Source organism: Seriola lalandi, unplaced genomic scaffold, assembly GCF_002814215.2.
Source record: "Seriola lalandi dorsalis isolate HSWRI2012SDOR001 ecotype SW California unplaced genomic scaffold, Sedor1 jcf7180002052129, whole genome shotgun sequence".
In the NCBI taxonomy this organism is placed as follows: Eukaryota; Metazoa; Chordata; class Actinopteri; order Carangiformes; family Carangidae; genus Seriola; species Seriola lalandi.
In genome coordinates, this window is record NW_019522682.1 from 1,079,855 (window position 1) to 1,106,644 (window position 26,790).

Below are 26,790 nucleotides of genomic sequence, written 5' to 3' on the forward strand. Positions count from 1 at the left end.
TACTTTTAGTTTCTAGAGGCAAATCCCCTGTGGAGACAAGAGCACGTCTTTTCCAGGAAATTTGACATTTATTATTTAAATGGGTTTTTATCAGGATGAAAATGACACACACACACAGCACTGATGTTTGTTCAAGTCTTCTATTTATTGAACTTTCATTTGTACAAGTATGACATCACTTTGTTTATGTTTTTTTGCTTTTTTGTTTTTTATTTGCCCAAATTATTGACGATAACTTTACAGTAAGCACATCTGCTGTGATGTAGATTTACAGACGAGGGAAAAGTAAAGGGGGAACATTATGGAGCTTCTACCACAGAGTCGCTACAGTGTGACCAACACAAACTGCTCATTTCGAAACAGGAGGAGACAGATGGGGAAACAGTGCAGTGAGAGAATTCGTCTCTATGTGCCGGTAAATGGCCATCAGAAAAGTTCTTGCTGGTGTCAATTAAGACGATCAGGGAGGTTTCCCACAATTCACTCTGCCTCTTTTGTCCTTCAGCTCACAGAAAGACAGAGAGGAAAAACATTCCCACAAAGAGTCCATGTCCTCTTTGGGGTTTTGTTTGTTGAAGGCAGCAGTTACCACAGGTGGATCCACAGGTGTATCATGTGACCACAGCTCCACAGCAGGTCCAAGTGGGTCTTTTCTATGGACCAAATTAACATTAAGAACACTAATGCATTTGGAAGTTTTAGCTCCATAACTACATATCATGTGTAATTCACATTTCTGCTGGAATATTTTCAAACACGTTGTACAGGTTTGTGGGGTTTTTTTCTGCTCTTTTAAGCAGCCATTAGTTTCCCTTCATTCAGTCATGGTATGAAAATGAGACTCTTGAAAACTTTATTGTAATCCATCACAGCGAACATCAAGCCTGTATTAGTCAGTCAGTTACTCTACATTATGGTAATGTGGTTTTTAAGTGCATATTGTTTTGAAAAGTCTGCACTGCGTTTGATAGCTGGGTATTAAACATTAATACTGAGACTGAATTGTGTTTTCAGTTCCAAGTATAGAGCACAGAATTCTTGCTCAGATTCCTTATCTTCTTTATCCAGTTTTGTCTTAGACTTTTACCAGTTTTACACTGTGAAACTTTTGTTTAGCTGCTTGTTTTTAGAAACGTTAAGTTTGAATTAACTTTAGCTTCCTGTTTAATGAAAAATGTATTTTGTAAGAACAGAAAATGTTTCGATTTTTCTAAAGAAAGAAGAGAGAAATTTAAATTTCTGTTTTATAGAAACAATTATTTCAACAAGGCCCTGCTGCATTTTGATGCAGCAGAGTGTGACCTGATGCCCACTGTGATAGTCTACACGTGTAAAGTTTCAAGCTATACACTTAAGAGTCGAGTAGATTTTCATACCACTGAAATGAAGTGGAATCTAATGGACGCCTGGAGTGGTTAAAAAATACATTCAAACTTCTAGGAGACAGTATCATGGTTTGCAGATAGCACTGTAAAATATATGCATTTCAATCAGATGAATGGGCCAATAACAGTGGCGATGAAGGATTTTTACAGGGATTTTTGAGGTAACGTTAGGTCAAACATGGAGCGTGGACCTGTGTGGATGTGGATTACTGTTCGTGGTCACAATCATAAGACTTCAGATGCAAGGCTGCAGCAAAGAGTAAAAAAATGGTCATGGCATTCATCGTGTACAATTGAAGAGTTCTATTCCAAAATGCTACTCATTCAGTTTGATAAAAAAAAAAGTTTACTCATCTATTGTGTCTGACACACAGTCAATGGTTGTGTAATAACAGGTGTCAATAGTGGCTATTGATTCGAAACCAAACTCTTCAACTACACTTCTTGCTCTTGAAGTGCACATTCCCTCTGTCGCCGACTCTGTTCCTTCATGAGGTGCAAAACAAAGCTAAAAGCATGACAGTGCAAAAGACACTCAACATCCAAGACTCCAGACGAAACAGATGATTCCTAAATTCATCGGACAAAGACAAAAGACAAAATTTTATCTCCTAACAGCAAAATCCAACCTTCATCTGATTGGAGAACTTCAAAAAAAAAAAAAAAAAGACAAGTAAGAAATAAATGTTCATATTTATGAAAATATGGTGGAAACTGTACAACAATACTGGCCGTAGAGTTGATCCTGGGAGTGTAAAGAATGAATGTGAGGCCGTTACAGCAACACTTTAATCAGTTGGCATTATGAGTTTAAAAAAAAAAATCATCTGGAAACTTGGTGCATTCTTGTATATAAAAAAATCTTAATTAAAAAGTCATTACATATTCTTTCAAACACACACAAACTTGCATTCGCTCTCACAGATATGTCATGTTATGAATGAATCATAATCACTGTTGCCTTCGTTACTTCAATGGACCGGCTTCTTTCTCTGTGGAATGTGAAAGTACATGAGGTCCGACTGGGAGAAAAACAAACAAACAAACAAACAAACAAAAAAAAAACTCCGGTGGGGCTGTTTGGACCCGTCCGGTTCCTTCCATACCAGCAAAGGTTCCTTTACGAAAACGTTTTTTTTTTTTTTTTTGTACATGAACAGGTCTCAGACATGCAAACTTCAACTTGAAGCAGGAATAAATACACAAGAAGCCAGAGAAAAAGGTGTCAGGAGGTCGAACAGCTTTCGGTAAACGACGTGACACAGATAACCTTGATAGAAGATATACAGAAACATTCAACAGTATGATGTTTTGTTTGTCACCAGCAATACGGACATACAGACATTATTGGCCAAGGTCACTTTTTCAAGCATTTGATCAGGGATCAGAGTTGCTACCGATTGACGGAGATCTTCCCCAAGGGTGCATATGTTTCCTCCCTTGTCACAAAGAGGGGAAGTGTGTTGAAGTTTGCTTGCCGTTAAGACTCTTCTACAGAACGTCCAGCAGCTTCAGTACAGCATAGTTTGCCAGAAAACATACAAAACTAAAAAGGCATATCGAAGCTTTACAGTAAAAGAGAACCAACGGAGGTGTTGGATGAAATCAAAACATGCAGGTACAAAAACAAAGACAAAAAAAAAAAAAAAACTACAATTGTGGCACCCTTTAACCATTTTTTTGTTTTTGTGTTTTTGAGTCTGCTGTCGATCTACTGTACGCAAGCGGACTGGTCCTCCAGGTTCTACATTTCTGGAGAACGTCCTAATGACATGTTTCCATGCTAACACTGAACTCTGTCACCGTGGCGATACTTACACATGGGCACTGCTGGCTTCCTGTTCTTTTAAAAAGGAGGCTGGGTCGATCGCTTTAAACTCCTTTGCTCGCCAGCATCGCCCGAAAAACCTGAAGCAAACGTTGAAGCTGAGATGCGGACTTGGAAGCAGGAGAGACACGAAGCCCTGTGGACCTCTTCCAGAGTCTGGAGAGGAAGACGAACGTCTCGCCGGATTTTCACAATCGATTTGATTCTGTCAGATAACTTGTTAAGTGAGGGTGAGTAGGGAGGGAGGCTGACAGGTCAACTGCCCAGGATCAGAGTGGGAAAGACAGTCCAGCTGCTTTTGGGTTTTGTTGCGTCAGGTCAAAAAAGAAGGTGGGAATCAAACACCAGCCACCTGGCAAAAAGCTGTGCTGCTCTGATATGCAGTTGATAACGTGGCATGTAGTGGTACCGTGGCAGGAAATCAGCCTAAAAAGAAAAAAAAAAAAGAAAAAAAAACAAACCCAACAATTTGTCCTTTCTGATCAGGAAGATGTGCTTCGGGATGGCTGGAGTGTAGACCTGGACCTCCTCTGGGCTCCGGCTGCAGTCTGGTCCCACGAGTGTGATGCTGTAAAGCTACTGTACAGCTGGTTGGTCCGACTGATCAGAAGTAAAGAGCGGGCTCGCTGCTGTAGTCAGACAGGGAGGAGCTGTCTGCCGGTGTGAGCTGAGGAGAGAAGGCACAAACATTAACATTTAAAAATCCACAAACTTATTATAAAGCTGGTGTCTTCTTATTATTCTGATTGTTTGGGCAATATACTCCTACACCTGCAGTCCTCATGTTTTTAAGGATGAATCTTTCATTCGTTTTCAGTAACATCTGAATCTTATTTTCAATGTCTTTCCACATACAAGGTCTACGGACCCATCACCATTTATCTATTTTAAAACCTTTTAATGCTAATTTGCATGAAAGATGAGACCTATCTTATTTAGTGAAAAATATTAGAAACCACAAAAACCAATCAAAATACAACACTGGCTCTAGTTGATCAATGGATTAGTCGATTGACGTTTGACGACTGACAATGAACTGACAACAGCTGCCAATCATTCTCTGCTTCCAGCTTCTCAGATGTGAGGATTTTCTGTTTTTCTCTGCTTCATATCATTAAACTGGATATCTGCGGGTTGTGGTAAATCGAATAGATTTCTCGATAATTAGAACAATCCTGTTTTCTGATGCTGTTCAAGGTTCCTATACATCACTTATGTTTGTATAAACAGTAAGTAAGCACCTATATTTTCAGTTTGGATGTAGATCATATTGATGTGGTGCAAAAATTACAATTGGAGGCTTTGACTATAATTGGAACCTTTCCAGGTCTCGAATTTAGAAAACAGTTTCAGACATTTTAGCGCATCGCAAAGACTTAAAGACGCACTGCACATATAAACAAATAAAACATCCATAATGTGAGAGTAAAATGAAGAACACATTGCGAGATCCTGAAAACTCCACAGAATGACGTGAGGAAATATAAACTGGGACTTTGGTGAGAGGCAGCGGCAACTGATTCTCCGCTACACTGAGTAAACAGCTTTAAACAGAGGAGTTCTCTCTCACCATAACTTCCTCTGTCATCTGTGTCTGCTGGGAAGTGGTTTCTTCCTGGTAAACACTGTCGTCATGTTTGTGCTCCTGCCAGGCGCTGAAGTCCACCGAGTGCTTGGGAATGTAGCTGGAAAGGTCTACAGATAATGAAGAGACACAGGGTGTTATCTACATGTCACTATTTCATTTTTATCTCCTGCATTTCTAACTAATCTGATCAGACTTTCAAATGTGTTTGCACCTTTCTGCGTACATTATGATACATTGTGCAATTTTCAATAGCACGCACAGGTATCAGTAGGACACTAAGGTTAGGTTAATTTACTTAGATAGGACACTTTTTTTATTGATAAAATAACACTGAATGTTTCAAGTACGTGTAAGAAAGCTGTTGAACTGAAAGTATGAGTCCACAACATATTTTCTCAAGTGTAGTTCACAGTTTGTCCAGCAGGGGGCTCAGTCACCACACTTTTCCACCGGGTTACACCTGCACCAAACAATGGCAGTGGCGCTTATATAATAAAGAAGCAGCGTAGTTCGGCAATTTCTCTCCTTCAAATCGATCATGTCTCCCTTTTTATTATTTTCCTCATTTTCAAAACAAATTTTTCTACTGCAGCAAATACACATGACTCCTCTGCTCTCTTCAACTACCCACAAATTCTCCAGACATTCATTTTCATGACCTCTCATTCCATTCAGTCAATAGTATATATTCCTTTATGCACATTTACTGTCAGAAACCATACTGTTACACAATGAAAATCTTTCTATGCTGAGCACAGAGTGGGAAAGAGGAACCATGGCTGAACTCAGGACACATAAGGACATTTAAAATTCAACAAAACAAGACACAAAATGATTACAAAATCAACTCAACGCCTCCGTGACTCGGCCTCAGCTTATATGTTCAAGGCTTCACAAGGCTGGTGGTCAAAGCAAAGCGTCCATTGGTTAAACTCCATTTGATTAGAAATAAAAACACAGTGGGACGATCAGTGCTCCTCTCTCAGCCCTGTTCTCATCTTCCAAGAAGATATTGCCCCAATAGAAACTGTAAGATAATATAAACCCAGATGAATTGAAAGCAGCTTCGATTGCCTGCCAACCCTCACGTGTTACTGAAAAGAAACTTCCATACTCTGCGTTTACAAAAGTGCTACATAAATACACTTTGTGAAATGATTTGTATCTATTTCCATCCAATGAGAAACGCTCGTGGAGTATCCTCTGAGGGGCAGGAATGTGCATCGTAATTTAATGACCATACTGCCAGAAAGCTTAAGCCTTTTCTGGGATACAAGTAGAAATTTTGAGCAAATTATTTTTGCTTCAGAGAGAAGTTGAGGGAGTCTCCAAAATGTCATGGTTCATCCCCTGTGGACCATGAATATTAATAGTGAAGTTAACTGGACACTGAGCCATTATTTTTAAAGAGGCTTTGTTGTGGACCATCGTGCTGGACAGTGGAGATTTTGAACTGTTGGCGCACCACATGAAAGGTCGGAGGGTTCCTGAAATCCTCAGAAGTCATCTGCGGACCATGAACATCTACGGGAAATTTGAGCTGTTGAGAAATAATCATCTGGTCCAAAGTGTTGGACGGAAGATGCTGACAGTTTAAGGCTGCCGGTGGGGTTAAAAGTGGACGTCTGACCTGCATGTTCACCACAGAACCCCCCCCCCCATCCGTCACACGCATCACTTTCGTGTCGTCTCACCGTTGCTGTTGGCCGTGTGCGTGGGCGAGCCGGTGAAACTGGGTCGAGGGATGTGGATGCGTCCCACCATGCTTGGCTGTTCGTCCGCCATCTTCCCGTCTCGTTTCTCCTCCTCGTCCTCCTCCCCGCTGTCCCACGCGCTGCTCTCCGACGGATACTCGTATGTGCTCTGGAGACTCGACTCGTTGAAGGAGATTTTGAGCTGGAAGAGACAAAAGAAAAAAATTATGTTTGACATGTTTTCAAGCTGCTTTGATTTGGCAATATTGTTCACTTTTTACTCTCCTGATAAAGTGTTTTTCCAAATTATTAAAATCAAAAAACAAAAAAAACACAACAGAAACAAACAACACAAATAGTACCAATGGGTAAATGACATAATTTGTTCCATTAATGTTGTAAATACATGGTGGCACTGATTTCCCCGGGCTCCATACTTTATTTTCACTTCACTGGCTTCAGAATAAGGATAACAACACCGGTCTCCAGCAGAATGACAGTGAGTTTTGGCTGTGGTCGAGAACCTTTGGCAGGTGCCCGCTCATGACTTGGAGTGAATGTTATACTGTATATTTATAAAAAAATATAGCTGGCTGGCAAATAAGGAAAAAAGGAGACAATTAGCTACAGAAGTTTCCTGAAGCTGTCCTGAATTTGTTCACACGGGGCTGGCTCAAGCATTTCTGGAGTCCAATGCGGGATTTGACCCACAAAACTGTGCAAATCATGTCCTCAAATCCCCAAATTTGGTGCAGTGACCCCCAAAACCCACATGATGACAACTGAGCAGACTGATGTGCACCATGAGATGCAGCCGAAAAATCCAGAGAAAGCTACTATGTGGATCTCAAGTTAATTATTTTTTGTCAAATTTCACAATAAACCAAAAGTAGTTATTTCATTAAATCCCCAAATGTCTTATATTAACAGGATGTGGTAAAGATTAGGGGGCTCTATAATAAAAGCAGAACATCCATCTTTAAATTCTTAATATACATCATTTCATTATCACAGAAGAATGAATGAAAAAGTAGAAATTCTTTGCGAGTTTGAGTTCACATTTTCTTGTAAGCAGCCATTTATGGCGTCTGTAGACCAGCTCTTTGTTTACAAGCCAGATTTGTTTACTGAGAAAACAAACCTCCTGCTGGTGACTGTTTACTTGCTGAATTAGCTGCTAAAGAGGCCAAACTTTACAGCCAGAAAGCCAAGATTTCAAAGTATCAGACATCTTCTCATTCTGAGGCCCAGATTCCAACAACAGGCTGACGTCACTCTCCTCCAAGACGACTGCGTTTTATGAGGAGGGTAAACATTAACGGGTTATTACTTCCTTATTGCTGCGTAATTGCACCTTCCATACTGATCGGCGTCACGTGTCTCGGCCCTTTGCTCAACACTGCAGTAATGCCAGTTAAGCTCAACATGAATCAACTACCTCATTACTTATTCAACAGAGCTTTTAATTGGGATTCTGTTATAGAGCCAGCTGCAGTTTGTTTAGACCTGTCAGCGGCCGCGTGCACTGTACTTGGGGTGTCCTCTAAGTGGGACAGGTGGCAGCTTCGCTGGAGCTCGGGGGCCTGTGATTGATCGTTTCAGAGCGTTTGCTCTAAGACATGTCTGTTTGGCATCGCTTCAGTGGTCTGCAAACACGGATCCGTGGGGTGAGACGGGCTCTTGCACTTTGCTGCACCGTGTAATCCAACATGAAAGGCAAAGGTGCAGCCAGAGACCTCTGTGGTTTTAGCTGTCGGTGAGCACACCGACTGACAGGTATTCTCCAAGGAGACGTCTCACACCTTTAAAAGAGAAGTTACTGCTACAACAAAGTTTGTGCACGTTTTTTTTTTTTGAATTTTTTTCTATTGCTGTTAACTTTTTAAAAAGTCTTATTTTTCCATCAGTCTGTCTGTTTTCTATGATTTCATTTTGTAGTCTGCAGTTCTCGTTGGTCACTCACAAACCTGAGGTTACAGTTTTAAGATGACAGAAAAACCATAAATGGTTCCTAATAACTTACTATTCGTGTGCTCTGGCCACACATAGGCGCTGCAAACCCGAAAAAAGGGATTATTTCTTCCTCCTGGGTTGCCATGGAGATGACAGCCCATACACACTCATATAACAGCAGGTTTGTCCGTGTCTTCCCCGAGGCCGTCAGCTGACTGCTCTTAACGTACTGTACCTGGCTCCATCTACTCTGTAGGCCGTGATCTAAATCTGCCCTAATCTCCATCACAAGGGGACAAGCAGGCAACACTACCTCGTTCACACGCACGCACGCACGCACGCACGCACGCACACACACACACACACACACACACACACACACACACACACACAGAGTTCAAATTTCATGTTTATTCTACATCCTTTATGACTTCTTTATGATCCATCTCTATAGTTATGCCTAGGTCAAGTATCTTAGTTTTAAGTCCCGTTCCTGAACTTAATGAACTGACTGACTTGAAATAAAATAGCATGATGTTTAGTGTATCAAAAAGTTCAACTGAATCTAGTGTGACTCCTCTTCAGAGGTGCACTATGTAATGTATTTCTATCTAATCCAAAAAAAGGGGGAGTAAATAATATTTAGCATACACATTTAAAAAAGCATCTAAACAGCTTCTGATACATAGATGATGGACAAAGACAATCTGTAGACAACTGTCTACGAATAAAGGACAAGGTCCATAGACTCAGGACTATAGATTCAGGATATGGATCTATAGATTACAGATGAGGGTCTGAACATTAAAGACATGGGTCTATAGATTTCAAATGAAAGTTGACAGATTAAAGACAGTCGACACGTTTAGAACAGAAGTCTAAAGATTAAGCATGAAGGTACTAAACATGAGGTCCATGGACCTGGGACAAGAGGTTTCTAGATTAAAACAAGGATCTTGTTTCACATATTTAGGATGAAAGTCTATAGATTAAGGATGACGGCCTATACATTCTGGACGAGGGCCTATAGATAAAAGATGACAGTCTGTAGACTCGGGACTAGGGTTTTTTAGGTTCAGGACAACTCTCTAGACTAAGGACAAGGGTCCATAGATTACAGACAAAGGACCTAAAGATTGAAGACGAGGACCTGTAGATTCAGAACAAGAGTCTATACATTCAGAGGGACGGTCTGTGGGACACCACCTTCAGTCAATCACAGGTGTCTCTGGTTGAACAGTTGAACTTCGACATGTTTAACATTTCTGGAAATAAACAGCTCCTCCGCTTATCTCCACTGGGTCTTCACAATCATGTTTTGATGATTTAATTGTTGCTAATATCTGATTTGGGCAATAAAAAGTGGATAAAAATAATTACATCTATCGAGATAATGATATCAACGAGGAGCCTGGGTTGTTTCGCTTGCTCGTTGATATTCATGTCAGGTGGCAGCGTGGAGAACGACCAGGGTTCACAGATCAGGCTCTGAACCCTGTCAACTTAACAAAGAGCCTTTAGCTTCAACCAGCTACTCACTCATCTAATGTTAAGAGCTTTAATACAGAGTCTGTTTTTGTGGGTTTTATCCACAATATCACAACGTTCAGCTACATCAGGTGTATCAAGGTTTCAGTAAGGATATTAATAAAAATGACTATACTATCACGTTGTTCTGCTGATTGGAAAATTGGCAGGAAAATTCAGACATAAAGAGTTTTTCTTTGAGAAGATTAGAAGTGCAAGTATCACCCCTGACCTTTCAATACGGACCAAACTGCAAGTAATAACAATTCTGTTTCAACCCTGAACAATCTCACTTTTCAGTCCCTGGATTTTGAATAAATCAGTATCGTTCTTTTCTACTTTTTTTCTTCCAACAACCAGGAAAAAACATTAGTATTCAGCCATAGTAACAGCACAACCCCGCGACACAAATCAAATCCTGTGTATAGATACAGGCTCTGGCGCTGTGTTACCATTTTTAAAACGAGTCCTCTGTCCCAGACGTCACCTATTTTTAGCCCCACGACTTCCTTTTTTAGTTCCTGTGTTAAATCTTATACCGCAAAATGCGTTTCCTTGCTAACCTGGCATCCTGTCCTGAAGGAAGTCTCTGTATGCCAAACGCCATTTCATCAGTAAATCAAGCTTAGCTGCTGCATTCACTTCCCCTTTTACCGTCTTTCACTTTTCGCTCTCTTCTCATATCAGACTCTTGTTAGATGAGACTCCACTGCTACGCATTAGCTGCTGGCCTCTCTCTGACTTTACGTTTTTGCTGTTTCGCTGCAGCATTGATCCGATTTAGAGGGACAGAAAGAAGAACAAGAGAATTGGGGGCGACAGAGCTCTGATCTCTATCTGTGGCGTACCTCTCCCTGCCTGCTGCTGCTCATGTCTGAGCCTCGGCTGTGAGTCTCTTTCATCTAGATGAGTTGAAAAGACTGCATCATGGAGGCAGAAGTGATTTGTCTTCTATCCTCAGGCTATGGGACGGGCCAACAGGGGCCCAATTCAGGCCAACAGGGGCCCGACTCAGGCCTGCTGTCCTTCTCATTCACCACAGGCTGCTCAGACACGATGCTGTGGCATTGACCAAGTAATTATTCTGGTTTTGGTTCATGTTCATCAAAGACTGACTATGTTTTGCAGTGTGTGTGTGTGTGCGTGTGTGTGAAGCTGATGCTTTGCGTCATCTTGTGTTAAAATAAAACCATGGGAAAAAAAATCTCTAGCAGGCAGCTTGAAAGAAACTAGTTTTGTAGAAACAGCATCGTTTTAGCAGCTTATTCTTAAGTCATTAAGAGGAAAATTAAGAGCCTATAAAGAAATCTGGAGAGTGTTTAATTATTATCCAAGATTCAGAGACGCTGAGAATCTTCTCATGCATAAAGAACTGGGTTAAGTCAACATGTTACAAAACTGTAGCTCATGTTTTTTGTATTTTAGTTTGTCTTGTTTTTAAACTGCTGCCCCATTTCTTTCTTTCCTTTTCAAATGAAATTTCTCTATTTTGTATGAAAAAGGTTAGAAGGGAGAAACTAAGGAAATGGGAGGAAAGATTTGAGAAAAAAAAAGAAAAAAATCCTTGCAACACAAGCAAGTAGAATGATTTCAACACTAATGCAGATTTTTTTTTTGCCTGAGTTTTGAAGCTGAATAGAAAATGAAAGTGACTTGTCAGGACTGTGTTTGTCTGCAGAGATGAGAGCTGCTGCAGCAGCTTCAACACATCAGACATCGCGCTGAGTAAATAAATCTTTCTGCTCAAATTGATTCCACAAGTTCCTCTCACATTATTTCCATCGGCTGTGTTTTTTTGTTGTTTGCGTGTTGTGCACCGGGCACAAAAGGAAGACAGACAAAAGAAGAAGCGAGCGAGAGAGGAGGAAGAGGAGAGTCGGTGGATGAGATTATGTCTTCATGAATGTGCCTTGGCCAATCGGCGAGATGGGAGCGGTGCCAGGAATTTTTTTCCAGGCCACCCAGCATGGCGTGTCCTCGTTTGGTGAAAAGTGGTTCCTGCTGAATGGACGCACACGCACACATACACATGAAAGCCAAAAGCTGGTACAGTGAAGCTACGGCACAAAAGTGCACTTCTTGTGAACAACTGTGGGTGCAGCAGCATGTGAGCATTCGTGTTTACGTGCGCGTCTCACTGGGCGTGCATCTCTTTAAAATGCGTTTCTATATTTATCTAAGTGTCGTCAGGTGCCATGAGGCGTGGTGTGCTATTGCAGCACCTGCTCATATACAGTGCGCGCGTGTGTGTGTGTTTGTGTGTGTGGAAAAGCATCTGATGCCTGTGGTGCGCTGAAAAACCTCATTTAAAATCAAATTGTCTGCCAAAAACAGTGTACCAAATGTGGGACAATAAAGTCTGTGAAAAGGACTACAGGTGTGTAGTGGCAGGTAGGAGTCTGACCAGGTGCCTGATTAGAGATAATCTCCAGCCAGCTAGATAATATTAGAACAGCACCACAATGAACCGGCTGAGGAGTTTAGCTGCAGCTGCATTAAGAGCCTGAAGAGAGGGATAATAAAGCCTACATGTACTCAAGCGAAGCATGTGATGTACCTCTGCTCTGTGCTGGCAAATTAGGATAACTAGCGTGAACCAGAGGATTACATATAGGGGAGACAAAATGGTAGGATGCACTGCTGATCAGACGGAGAGAATATTCACCTCACATTTCAGAAGACTGCTATTTCTTCTATCCATTTTTTTAAATTTTTTTATTGTGTCCTACATTTAAGAGTTTAAAATAAACTGAACTGTTGTTCCAGTAAAATAAGCTTGAATGTCTATCCTGAATTTATGTCTTCACCCCAATGCAATTTCAATTTCTCAAGTTTTCTTTAGAGGGGCTATGTCTTTGGTAAAAAGTAGTTCCAATTTAAACTGTGTATGTGGATTATTCAAACAGAGTGACGCTGTTTCTGGGAAAGAGATGTTACTATTGAAATCCTACCCATGCACAATAATTATATAAACAAATTATATAAACAATACATCGGTGCAATGAGGCAAAAACTACACTACCTATTAGTACAACAAAATATGCTTTCATGACAAATACTGTAACGATTCGTTTAGACTGGATACTCCTCTGTGCAGAAATAATCAACATGTCAACATTAGAAATAAATCATTAGTTTGCAGCACAGTGATCCTAACTGTAAGCACATTATTTATAGTAATCATGTACAGTAATTTGCTGAGTGCAAACAGCATCCTGCTGCAGATCAGACGCACTTTAGCAGCAGATTTCCTTCAACAAGTTTACAACACAGACAGCAAACAGAAGAAGTCATTGGATGCAGGGGTTCAATCCTACACTGTCCATCTCCAGCCCCAAATAGAAAAACCTGTGGGGCCATCAGTGACCTGACATTTTTCAATAAAAGGTCAGTGCCCAGCAGAGATACACCTACAGTACACCTACTGAAAACCCCTGTAGCTGGAATCTGATTCAGGTCAAAAATGAACATGCTCTCGTGTGGGTGTTGTCAGATCTCTCATCACATCACACATGAGGTTGAGTCAGTTGAGTGTTTAAGAGGGAACTCTTCGAGTGATACAACCATTAATGAGCCAGTATCACTACACTGACACAACCGAGAAAACTCTCCACTTGTGTAGGCGGCTGGTGCTCGCAGTGCGGGCTGGTGGTGTGGGCAGCGAGCAGCGCCAAATGTGAAAATGTGTGTTTACACTGCCATGTCTCAAGATTGAGTGAGTCACGGCTGTAATAGTATGCTCTTTGTAACTGTGTGTGAGTACGAGCTTATGTGTTAAAGTCTCCCTGTGCTGGGTTGTATTGTCTGACTGATAACGAATGGGAGAGGAGACACATTTCACAAACTTGTTTGTATCAACAAGCTCCTCAAATAGATCAGTGGAGCTGTTTTCATATTTTCTGACATCTGAGAACATTGTTGTTGATAAGAATGACCTGGCACAGACTAATATAACTGCACACACTGTATATGTAAGGTGAGACCAGCAGGGTGGAGATCGAAACCTATCAGCAACCTTCCTTACACACACTGTCATTGTGGGAACGTTTAGGGGCATTTAATACATAAAAGCTCACGTCTGGACTCTCGTATGAAAGTGTGGATGGTCGGGCGTGTCTCAAAAGCAACAATCAGGACAAAGGACAGCACAGGATCCTACACACTGGATCAGGATCACAGGCATTTCTTGTGGGAAAATGTTTTAAAGGATACCTTATAATTCCTTTAACGGGTAGCTGAGATGTGCCTGGTTTTCAAGGGGCAACATGTGGAGCGTCATGCTCACAGGACTCAAAATGGTTCATCAGTGGCTTCATCAGGCATTGTCTACAGTCACAAGCCAAAGCCAATGGGTGTGTCTCACTCTGATCATTACTCGAGTTGGAAGTGAGAGTCTGTACAGTCAATCGGAAGTCGAGAAGTGATAAGACTGTTATTTCAGTGAACTTTGGGTTAAAGAGTGAGTCAATGATCGACACAGTACAATGGCACACAGCAAAGAAGGTGGATGGTGTGCACATTCAGGACAGAAGTAGAATGATGAAGACTGGGGAGGGCAATATCTAGAGTGTTTTCTGTTGATTTATGTAACACCGATACGGTATAAAAAGGGATGAAAAAGTCAAGGGGCGTTCCCACATAGCCTGGTAGCTTAAGCTAATAAAAATGGATAAAAAATAAGCTAACAAACAAGCAACGCAAAATAGCATTATTGTCAAAACTCGCTAATTGAAAAACCTAAATCAAACTTTTTTGAATTGAAGGCTGACATTTGGGGAGATGCGTGCAAACTATTTTTTGCAGGATGTATCTTGTTAATGAAAGATTTAACTACTAAAACACCACAAACTCACCTGGATTTGTTCAGAAACATCGGAAACACTGAGCCAGGCTGTCGGTAGCCAATAAACAGCTCCAGTGTGTAAGCTAACTGCTCGTTAAACTACCGCATCCCATGTTCTATTTCTACATGTTAAATACACAAGATACAACAATACACATGTAAAAGTATAAAAGCGAAATCAAAAGCAGAAGTAAATATGAGTTTCATAGTGCTGACAAAGCAAGGCTAGGAGTTTCCCCCCGCTTCCAGTTCTTGTGACAAGCTAGGCTAAACAAGGATGGTCTGAACGCACAGAGATGAAACTGATACCCATCTTCTAACAAGGCTCCCTGCATGAGAGCTAATAAGGGTATTTCCCAAAAAGCTGAGGTATGTCTGATTAAAGCTTGTGGCTTTTTTCAGTGATTCTGTCAGTCATCTCAGGAGCTGCACTTCCAGCGCAGGAGGACAGCTTTCATTCAGCTCACTATGCCCTGAACTAGGGACTGTTTTAGGATTATATTTGACGTCATACATTATATTCAAAAATGTCCACAGTGGAATAATGCATGTTTTTATACAATGCCAAAAGAAAAAAATACAGATATACCAGTATTGGCATATGTCAACCTGTACAGTAGGTGAGAAGAAACTGTATTACAGCAACTGTAAATTATGTTTGAGATAATTTAGAAACTGTGTTTAGCAGAGAGCACTCACAAGTTAATTTTACTGTAACTGTAAAATGCCCCATGCAGTGTTTATCGTGGTAACACTGCTCTAACAACTATATTTAAGGCATTCTCAAAAATGTTTCTAGTGGCACTGGAGGGCAAGATAAGATGATATCAGTGAGAGACAACGCACAGACGAGTGACCAAATGAAAACAGAAACATCTTTGGGGCCTTTTTCAACCCTGTACTGAAATAACTGACCTTGGCTTCACACTGGGCCTCTTAAAAAAAAAAACATAACTAGTTCACCCTTAAGCATCAAAGATGTTTTGCGTCTCCACCCACAGAAACACTGATTTAGGATCGCTGATTATAGAACGAGCTCACCAGGAAACTCATTAAAACATCTTTATCAGACTGATGGTTCAATTTTACGCAGATTCTCATAACAGCTATGTATCCACAAATAACATAATCTACAAAATCAACACTGATGTCACAAAGTGTGTGTGTGAGTGTGAGAGACAGAGAGTGTGTCCTTATCCCGGAGTCCTAATGACAGGATAGAATGGCCGTGGCTCGTGTTGCCCTGGCGACAGGCGCCATGGATATGTGATAGAGGGAAACGGGAGAGTAGAGGTGGAGACAGCCAGAGAGAGACCAATATGGCAGTAAGACGGTCGGCTTTTACATAGAAAAGCAAATTATTAAGAGCATTGATGACGACAGCAAAAACAAAAACAGAAATATCATTTACACGCTGCACACCTCAGGCCTGGGGCCAGGGCTTGTTAACCATAAAAAATTCAAGTGGATCACATACACACTCCGTGGAGAAAGTATTTGAATAAAATTTACATTACGGACAGAAAGCACCACATATGGCCCCATAATCCCAACAGTGTTTTGCATTTGTCAAAGCAGATGATGGAAAAAAAAAAAAAAACACTACAGGTATTAAAAGTCAGTGGCTTCTACCTGCCTCTTTCACTCGCCCACTCGGTTTCTTTTTATAAACTTTCAAAAAGCCCCTTCTTTTAACATCCCCTGCTCTTAGTCTCTTCATCTTGTTACTCATGCACTCGAAATACACACACATACACACACACACACACACACACACACACTGAATTAAACATGACTATGATAGTGGGGCTTCGGTGGCTGAATTCTAATTACACCGACTTTGCAGGGTTGCACATGTGCCTAAGGGCTGTGTAGGAAAAACCTGCGTTTTCTTATGTGGGTGTTTATGAAGCAATTGAGCATGGCTGTGCGTGTGTGTGTGAGAAAGTGTGTGTGCATCCTTCAGCCACAGAGCCCCCGGAAGAAATGACAAGCTCGTTAAGAGGAAACCATATTTGCACCGCCAGTGATATCAATAATAAAAGCAGAAGTAGCATCTTTCCTGTGACCAACTGTTTGAGACAAAGGCGTTCTGAGGTTTTTGAAGTTGCTTGTGGGACTGTGACTCAATGTGACTAAAGTCTAGTGAAGTGGAACAGACAAAACCTCCAACTTTGTTGTTCCCCTCCGCGTTTAGCAACGTTTTATCCTCTTTGGGCTCGTCGTTTCGGTTTTATAGCTCACAACTTTACTGTTTTGGTTCAGTCTCAGTGGTTTCTCAACTTTTTTTCAGCCATTGCAAACAGCTGCTAAACAAATGCTCTGACAATCTCACATACACTACCTGCCCGGTACCAAACAGCAGACAGACACAGTAAGTGACTAGCTGGTGAACACAGTGGAGCATTTAGCAGCTCAAGGGTTGGTGGAGACCAAAAGTAGAGCTGAAAGAGAATGAATATTCATTGGGACGCTGGAAACATGACCTCCAAATGAATGCTAATGTTGCTCTGTGTCTGCAGGTCAACTCATTTCTAAAAACAACTTCATAAGGTGATCATATGTCAGTATGAAACCAATTCCAGACATTATAAAATGTTGACATGTGCCTGATAATGTTAAAAAACAACTTCATGCATTACTTTAGCTTGAACACAACTCCTCCACTAAAAGAAATGCTGCTGTAAAGATATAGAAACCGATTTTGTCAACAGAGCAGCTCAGAGTATCACTACATTTTCATTGGACAAAAACAAAGAACTGTAATTGCAATGATCCTTATGAACAGTGACCAGAAACAATCAATGTTTTTAAAGTATAACAAATTGAGTGTTAAGTTACTGACTCAGTAGAAATACACTTTTAAGTTAATATTACCTCTTAACTTCAGAGACTGTCTCCTGCCCCTTCACTTCAGCCTTAATAAAGAAAAAAAAGCTGTCAGGATAATGGCTGGCTGGCTTTTATTTTGAAAAGAAACTTTATTTTGAAAAAAAGCAAGTGGGTGGAGTGGTAGGTTTCAGGAAGTGTAAGAGAGGAGAGATGGGGAATGTCTGCTGGGTGGTAAATAATTAAACACAATGGACTTTCACACCTGTAGCCCAGGCGCACAATGTAAATGTAGGAGTGTGCCCTTTCTTTGGCCTTCCTGTGTTACCCGCAGCTTTTAACCATTTAGGTATTTTTAACCTGCTGTATGCATGACATTTAACCATAAAAAAAAATAAAACAAAACTGTGGGTTCTCGAAACAAAGATGAAGGAAACATCTTTCACATTCATGCACAAAAGCAGAGGCATGTTCTCAGTGCTGCAAAAACATGACTTTGATATGAACAGGGAGAGAAGTGTAATTTATTTATAAAGCACCTTTTACAAGTATTATTCATGTAGGAGCAGATAGCATCAATGCATAATGTTGCACCTAGTCCTATAGTGAGTGCTATTGTTGCACTATCAGTGTATTTAAAGTGTATTATTTTAAAGTTAAGGTGCTTTTACACTTCGTTTAATTTAGTCATTTCTAAAAACAAATGAGGTCACTCCTTGGACAGTTTTGATGATGTCATCGTGCATCATAAGCACTACCCGGACCTGCAAGGAGACCATTAAATGCCAGTAACTGACTTTACTGCACCTTATATGTTTACATATCTTCTCTGGTGTCATAAAGAGCTCGCAGCTATATCAGATGCGTTCAGGTACCTGTTCTATAGATGTGATGGCCTTCACGTAAATGTTCAATAGTGTTTCACAGATAGGAAACATTTTTGGCTTTGGTAGATCCGCAGCTGCACATTGAATCCATACAATGCACAGTGATACTGGATTCATATTTATGGAGGAGACCCAGCTGAAGTAAATCATACAACATCGCCTTGTTTGTATCTATAATCTTTGAGGCCAGGGACAGAGAAAAGAGTACAATAATGATCTTCTCCACCACAGACATTCATCCACCAAAGGTAAAGATTAGCCTGACCCTGACCCACCACTGTGTTGTGGTTTTGTAGTCAGTTTTTCCGACTCTCATTTGCATTGTTAAGAATGTTAACTTTCTACCCCTCCTCTTTCATCGTATCACAGTCCAATCCCGTGTCACCAGGAATCCCACAATGCCTTGCGAAGTGCTTTTCTTGTGTCCTGCTGAAAATGAAACTAGGTGAACTTTGCACTGCACTGCCTTCAGTGGCTATTCGCCTTTTGGCTGTGTCTCCTTTTTATTTGTTTGGTTGAATTTGCTTTTGTACTACAACTGCTTGAAGTGAAAGAAACTGGACATTTATCCAGCACTGTTATTTTCGCTGACATATTTTGACTTTTCTGCTGGTATTGCTAGTTCTCCTAAAATCTCAGTTGCAACACTTGGGTGTCACTGTTTTCCGCTTGACTCAGTTCAGTGTGAAACCCTGAAGCATCCTGTGCAATCAACCTACTGTAGCTGGAGGGTTTCTGGCTATGGTGGCAGAAACTACACTAAAGATCAGCATCACACTAATTTGTAATCTTAGTTATGTCCATTTCAGTTTTAAACACAGATTTAGTTCAACTGACAGTACTTTGACAGTTAGCTTAAATGAAAACACCCAGCCGGGCAAAAACATGACAGTTCCTTTGATCTGCACCAGACAGGTTCAGTGTGAAAGCACCATTAGTTCAGGTATGGTTCCATCATGGGCTTATGCCGATTTAAGATTAATAGGAAGTGAACACATTGATACTTAACCCAATCCTTAACCGACTTCCATTAGAATAATAAGCACTCATCTGAATAATCACCACTTTCAGTAACAAACACATCACCCTCTTCACTAAACCGCATCATTAGCTTGACAGAATGATCAAAATTACACATAAATAAGCTGCAGCGATTTTCAAAATGAGTAATCTGAGTGGTTCTTCTGTGCGAACACAAACACAAACTATGATGACTGGAAAAAGGCGGGGTGCACCAGAAAATCTCTTCGTCTCTCTCTCTCTCTCTCTCTCTCTCTCTCCCTCTGGATGTTGTCCTGACAAACACATGGGTTCGTCTCCCTTTTCCCATAATAACTGGTCATGGGGAGCAGAGACTCCAAAAACAAACTACTCCGCCCCCGCCCGTGTCTTGTCGCCAGCTCCACCTCTCCTCGACAAAGAGTGGCAGCGTCCACCACAAGGAAATAAAACATAAAAACCTTCCAATTCTGCCTGTGCTAAGTCAAGAGAGCCCAATCCAATCAAACTGCAGATGGAAACTGAGTCAGTCCTGGCCTGTGTATTTCACTAGAAAGCCCGAGTCGATTTTATGCAAATGCAGGAGTGATGCGGTACAAGAAGCTGCACTTGACCTACATAGCTCTTCCACAATTCCTTCCCCAATACAGAGGAGGAGATCACAGGAAGCTGGAAGCAAGGGGACAGGCCTTATTAACCACCACCGCACAAGAATAAAGCAGTGCACTGTGGGTAGAGGAGGAAGAAAACAAAGCAGAGTGGTGCTTGTGGAGCGATAAAGATGAGCGGACAGAAGAAACTGTGCTGGATGCGGTCCAGCATTCAGCACTCACACAAGTCTTGAGAGCAAGAGAGGGTGGACAGAGTGAAATACTTTTGGAAAATCTAAAGGAAGAGTTGATGATCTGCTTTGGTTCTCAAGTCCTGATGTGCATATGGAACATTCTTTTCTAGCCAACTTCCTCGTAAAAAAAAAAAAAAAAAAAATGGTTTGGGTTTTAAGGAAAAAGGAGTGCTCAAAAAAAAAAAACCCAATCCCAGACCAGAACGCTGAGCCGAGGCCATTCTCGGAGGCTGCTCTCACACACAAGCGGCACTGAACAGAAATTCCACACAAATTATACAGGCCAGGCCAAGCCTCGATGCTTTTGTAATTGCTTGCACAGCCCTGCCCAGAAAAGAAAAGAAGAAGAAAAAAACAAAAAAAAACAAAACAAATGTGGGCCTTGATGATGACCAAGAAGAGCAGACAGACAACAAAAGGAGAAAGTGTTTGGTTTTTGAGCAACAAGGACAAAAGACAGGATGTGTTCATGTCTCATGGCCGCGCTCACTGCTCGTCTACATTGCACATGAGCACACAATAAAATCATGAGCACCACAACCAGGTCACATGGACATGGAGTCTGCAGCATGAATATCCATCATTATACGGTCGTGATGTGCAGGGCGAGCGTCGCTCCAACCCACAGAAACTTTATTTTAAAATCTACACTCGTTGAAATCCCACACTTTCCACTGATACTAAATATATGACGCTGAATAACAGCGAAATGTGGAGAAGATGCTGCACAAGACGCCAACCAACTCCCGTTTAAAGGATTTGGTGAAACATTTAAGAATTTTGGCATCTTGGGATTAAGTGTTTTATACAGCACAGATAAATTTAAGGGGGATATTGAGAATATTGGGATCATTAAATTTTCTGTTTCCTTTCTGCTGTGCATGGCATTAGAGAAATGATAATGAATTTAATGGGTCTGTATAAATCCAGATGGCTGCAGAGTTTGCACTTGATAAAGTCATGAGCGGGCTGAGATTCTTGCCCTGGCTGTAAGGGGTAGTTGGATTTCCTTGGAGAGCAGAGGATTACAGCAGACCAGGTCAAGGAAAGAGGAGTGCGGGCCAACGTCTGAGAGGCTGAGACACCGGCCTAGATTGAAGAGCTGCCAAGAGGCTGAAAATACTCAGCATTAAAAGCCGATGTGGTGCTTTGTAGATCAAAAAGAGAAGAGTTGTGATGTAACTGAATGCATCCTAAGACTATGCGTTTCCACTTTGGCAGAGTACGGTAGACTAGGAGGAAAGGTGGGGGATAACATGTATTGCTGGTCCCGGGCTGGACTCAAACCCAGGATGTTGCGGTTACATGATCCACACCCTCAACCTCTAAAGCAGCTCCATGAAGTGTATTATGTAAGGTAAAAATTCAAGCCACCGGCTGCAATCATTGGCTCCCCTCTTCATTACAGACACCACAGTGACATAAACAGCAACATGCTGAAAATAATGCTCAGCACAACCAGAGCTGATCCAGAGCAGAATCTGAAAACAGCCTCCAGCAGCACTCGCAAAATTAATTAGAAACATTCTCTGATATTTAATTAATCCCTAATACAGATGAAACAGGAACGGTTTACAGCAAGACCTTCGCCAAGCACGCACCACATATCTGATTATGATTGCAAGATAACTGTGATGCCCAAAACACGCATTTTGCTATCATTTAATTATGATTGAGGACCAGGCCCGGGGATATCTCAGCTTTACACAAAAACACAGATGAATTAAAAAACACTAAATGTGTCTGGGACGAGTTGGAGCTGGCCCGGATCCCTGAGCCAAATCCTGAGAACTGAATACAGCCTTGATGAGATTGTTCAGTCAATAGGCTTGGAGGGCCACCTAACCCAATAATGCGCTCTACAACAAATAACATTGTGGGACGGCAATCCACAGGGAAAGAGCGCTGCGTGTCGTTCCAAGTGGCTGTGTAAACGCACGCTTTTAATCCACTTAGGCGTCGAAGCCTGAGAGCAGGTCAAATGACGGGATGTGGAGATTTATAGTAGCAAACGCTCACACTGCAACACATGCAAATAACTGCGAGGATTAAACATAAAGGTGGAAAGGCTGCTCGGGTCCTAAAGAAGCACAGGTGAGCGGAGTGTTTCCGGCTTGGTTGGAGAACAGTGACAGATCCACACACAGATGAAAAGAAAACAAAAACACAGCATTTCTGGTGTGACGCTTCACTCACTACTAAATTTAGAACAGAGGGAACGTTAATGATCCCCCCGGGAAGATTTGGCACGTGTTCTGCATAAGATCGTAAGGACACAATAATACAACAATACTTCCTGAGTGCTGCAGTGGTGACAGATTTCCTTTCGCTGAAGGATGATAATCTACAAATGGGGCCTGCGAATAATTAAGATTATTTTCCATTATTGATTTATCCCTTGAATGTGTTTTTGATCAACTGATTAATCAGTTGGTCTTTCAAATGTCAGAAAATATTAAGAAATGCCCAGAGACAAAGGCAATGTCTTTATATTGTTTGGAAACCTAAAGACAATCGCTTAACAGAGATATAAACCAGAGAACAGCAGCAAATACTCACATTTGAGAAGCTTTTTTTTTTTTTTTTTTGCTTGATAATGACTTAAACAATTAATTTATGTTTGACTAATCAATTGATATTTTCAGCACTGGTCTCTGTTTCTCTTACACGCTCAGAAAACAACTGTTAAACCTGTCAATGAAGCCACAAGGTCTGATTGAGCTTTTGCTCTCACCTTCTTGCCCGTGGAGCCCGTCTTAGAGAGGCAGGACTTTTCCAGAGACAGGTAACCACCGATGACCTCAATCTCCTCCACAGCAGGGTAACGCTTCTTCAGCAGGGAGCCCAGCTGAGCATAGGGGGCCTGCGGGGGTGTGGACCCCGGTGCAGCCTCAGTTGAGGCTTCTTGCTGGGGCTCAGGTGATCTTGGCTGGGCCTCGGTCTTCGGCGTACGTGTAGGCACCACAGTGAAGGTGTTCCCCTTCTTTCTCTGCACCATGGGACTGGGGACGGGAACACGCTGCGGGGGCTCCACCTCAATGTCGTCTATGTTTGTTACTGGCAGCTGATCCACGGGAGGTTGTTCTGGAGCTGGGGATGGGGTAGAGGGGACAGGAGATGGGGCTGGAGAGTCTGAGGGGACGGGAGATGGGGCAGGTGGAGAGAAAAGGGGTGAGGATGGGACAGCCGGAGAAGAGGGGGGTGAAGACAGGGCAGGTGGAGAGGAGGGAGCTGGGGTGAGAGCAGGAGATGGAGACAAAGGTTCTGAGGTTGGAGGAGGTGCAGGACTTGTGGCAGCAGAAGGAGGTGGTTCAGGTTTGGATGGCCTTACTACCCTCTCCACCTCCTTCTCTTCCTGCTCTTTCTCCTCCTTCCTCTTTGAGTGGGTCAGAGTGGGTGTAGGGCTGTGGGAAGTTGGCACTCCTGGCGTGGGCACCTCTGCCACTCTGTGGGAGGGAGGGGACTTCATGGGGCCAGATGGTGCTGGGCTGCTTGCTGCAGATGAGGCTGCTTGGGGGTGGCGAGCAGGAATCACTGTGAAGGAGTTTCGGGACTGCAGGCGCAGGTTTGCGAGGGCCCGTGCCTGGGTGTCCCCATCAGGAATACGGTCTAGGTCTGGCTTTGGAGAGGGACGGATCTCAAAGTAAGGTGAGGAGCGGGCCACCTTGGATGAGATAGGGCTTGAGGGGGACTCGGCACGGGCACTACGGGTCTCCGGAGAGCATGGCACCTTTGGTTTGGGTGGCACCTCGGTGCCCTCCCAGTCTCTCTCTGTGGTGGGCTTGGTTAACCCCCTGTCTGGCTCATCTCTGGGGGTGACAGACACGCCAAGGCCCCCACTCTCCTCAAACCGCTGGCGGAATGAAGACACAGACTGTGGGGACCCAGGGAGGCGCTGGGGGCTGCCTGGCTCAGAGACAGCAGGCTGTGGCTTTGGTTTGGAAGACCAGGGACTCTGGAAGACGGGCGACGATGGGTGGCTGCTGCCCGGGCTGCTGACCGATGGGCCTGGCCTGGGCTTTGGCACCAGATCTTGCTCTGGCTTGGGCCAGAGTCTTGGCCTGCTGCTGGCACTACAATCCAGGTCCAGCAGGTTCTCTGTGCTGTGGGACTTCTTCTGTAGCTTCCCATAGTTGCTGTCAAACTTCTGCAGCATCCGGCTAACCCTGCCTTGACCCTCACCTGTCTCATATGATGGGACGTCATGATCAGGGCGGCCCAGGGTGCTCAAGTTCTCCTCGCTCTTGCTTAACGTGGTGTCATAAATGACCACTTCCTTGGCTCTTATCTCAGTAACAGCACTCCCTCTCCGGTCCAGGAGGTCGTTCAGAGAGCTGTAACTACTGACACCGTTTTGTTGCCATTTGGCCCCGGTTTTTACCCCTCCAGCTTCCGGAAAGTAATCTGGATCCGATTCAATTATGATAATATTCTCTGCACGGATAGTCCGTATACCGGGAACGCTGCCGTAAAGCTCCAGGATGTGCTGGACCGGACGAGCGGCGTTTTCTCGGTCCTGTCGCCTCCTCCGCTCCTTCTCCAGCTTGATGAACGGGTTCTCCTCCAGAGGGCCTAGGCTTTCCTGTAGCACTAGGCTCTCTTGTCTCTCGTCCTCCCTCGGTGTCGCCCTCTCCGCGGCCGCCGGTCGTGTCTCTTTGTTATTCGCAAAGTGCTGGCTGGCCGTGCTGATGGTGTAGTTCCGCCCGGACCCGCCGCTCGGTCCACTGTCTCTGTTGGGTCCGCCGCTGCTGCTGCTGCCGTTCACATTTCCCGTCATCTCACCGTTAACCCGCTGCGGGCCCGCACCGCTGGGGCTTGTCTCAGCGGCACCGGCTCCCCCAGACCCGCCGCCCTTCGCCTTCCTCCTCTCCAGGATCTCTCGCTTCCAGGCCGGCATCCTCGGGCTCTCTTGTCCGGCCTCTTGGCGAAGGACGCGTACCTCTCCTCCGCCAGACATTGCAGAGGGTTGTTTGGGGGGGGATGAAGAGGAATTGAGGCAAGCTCCAAGGCGGTCTTGCCGCGGTCCGGTGCGGCTATAAAACCTGTGTCCGGCTCTGACTGTACCTGCGGCACCGATCACCGCACACTCACACACATCCCTACCGTCTCTTTTTTCTCTCTCCTCTCACTCTTCTTTCTCATTTGCGCCCTCTCTCCCCACCGCCCCTGAACGCGGCCCCGCCCCTCCGCAGCTGCACGAGCGGCCTTGGCAGTCCCACCCAATTCTTGATTGGTCGTTATGCCTTACAGACACGCCCATTCCCTTTCTGTAGACCGCCGCACATTGACGCAGGCCACTCCCATTTCTATTGTTGACTGGGCAAGGACGGCCTGTCAATCAAAAGTGTTGCGTTCAGGTTCAGCCCGCCCCTCCAAATTTAGACTATATTTTAACGCCGTTAGTGGATGTACCTTATGTTACGATTAAATCTAGATTTGTTGTCGATATTGTTTGTACTGTTTGTACTCATACTGCTTAATCTAATGTTTCATCATAAGGAGAAGTACTTATGGACTCCCAATGTTGTTTCAAATTCATTTTTTGTGGTATTTGTATAGTTTTCATTTGAAAACCGCAACGCAGTGTTACAGTATAAGGAAACAGCAACCCTAAACTGTTTCTGTTCGCCTGTGATGAGCAGGGCATGTCCACTGCTGGGTGGAGGCGGACGACTGTTCATTCAGTAGCCTATTTGCCGGTGATGCCACCTGTCGATAATCCGGCTGCAGTAAACACATGAGCTGAGGAGTAGCCTGCTGCACATGAATCAGCACTTAGAGGGCTATTCTTGGGTACTACAAGAGCTTACTGTACCTCATGAAACATTTATTAACAAGCCATAATTAAGAACAGCAAGGCTTAAGAGTGCAGAAGAGGTAAACAATGAAATGCATTTAATGAATGAATGAAATGTACTTTGTTTCCTTTTTAAACCTACTCCTAGGGTAGACACTTTAGGGGGAGGTTTATGATGATATATTAATATTATGACATTAATGTCTGTGTTATATATTAGAATTTAACAGGTTTTGGCAAAATAAATAAAAACAAAAACCTACAAAATTTACATTAAATTTAATGTCCACCACCAAAGTTGATGAATAAATAGTGACATTTTCTCATTTGTTTGGTCTGCAAACTGACTTTCAAATAGCCATGACTGTAAAACACAAGCAAGAAACATTAACAATATAAAAGAAGAAGGAATGATTTGGGAGCTGGTGGCTGCTGTACGGGATCCATGTAAGGGCTATGATACGCAAAACAAAAACGCTAGGATGGTCTCTTCCATTGTGGCTTCTCATTCCCATATAAAAAGCTAGGGCGCCTCCTTGTGGCCGAGGTGACCAAGCCCCAGCAGCAGGATATCTAGCTCTACCTAGACCGTTTACCAGACTTATTGATAATATCA

At 42.9% G+C, this 26,790-nt stretch overlaps 1 protein-coding gene across 1 annotated transcript; it reads right to left on the bottom strand.

Moving 5' to 3' along the window:
* Positions 1-121: 121 nt before the first annotated feature.
* Positions 122-25,606, bottom strand: tprn (taperin). The gene is made up of 4 exons (XM_023399973.2): positions 23,112-25,606; positions 6,496-6,697; positions 4,784-4,908; positions 122-3,880 (listed from the first exon to the last, which is right to left on the bottom strand). The coding sequence occupies exons 1-4, from the start codon at positions 25,332-25,334 to the stop codon at positions 3,818-3,820; spliced, it is 2,613 nt and encodes an 870-aa protein (XP_023255741.1). The 5' UTR covers positions 25,335-25,606; the 3' UTR covers positions 122-3,817.
* Positions 25,607-26,790: the final 1,184 nt, after the last annotated feature.

Bases quoted from the DNA above. Each gene is read 5' to 3' on its own strand.
- tprn (XM_023399973.2), bottom strand. From the start codon at position 25,334: ATGTCTGGCGGAGGAGAGGTACGCGTCCTTCGCCAAGAGGCCGGACAA. The intron at 6,698-23,111 runs GTGAGAGCAAAA...TGTCTCTTCCAG, and splicing joins CGGGCTCCACGGGCAAGAAG to CTCAAAATCTCCTTCAACGA. The intron at 4,909-6,495 runs GTGAGACGACAC...CATTATCTGTAG, and splicing joins GCACACGGCCAACAGCAACG to ACCTTTCCAGCTACATTCCC.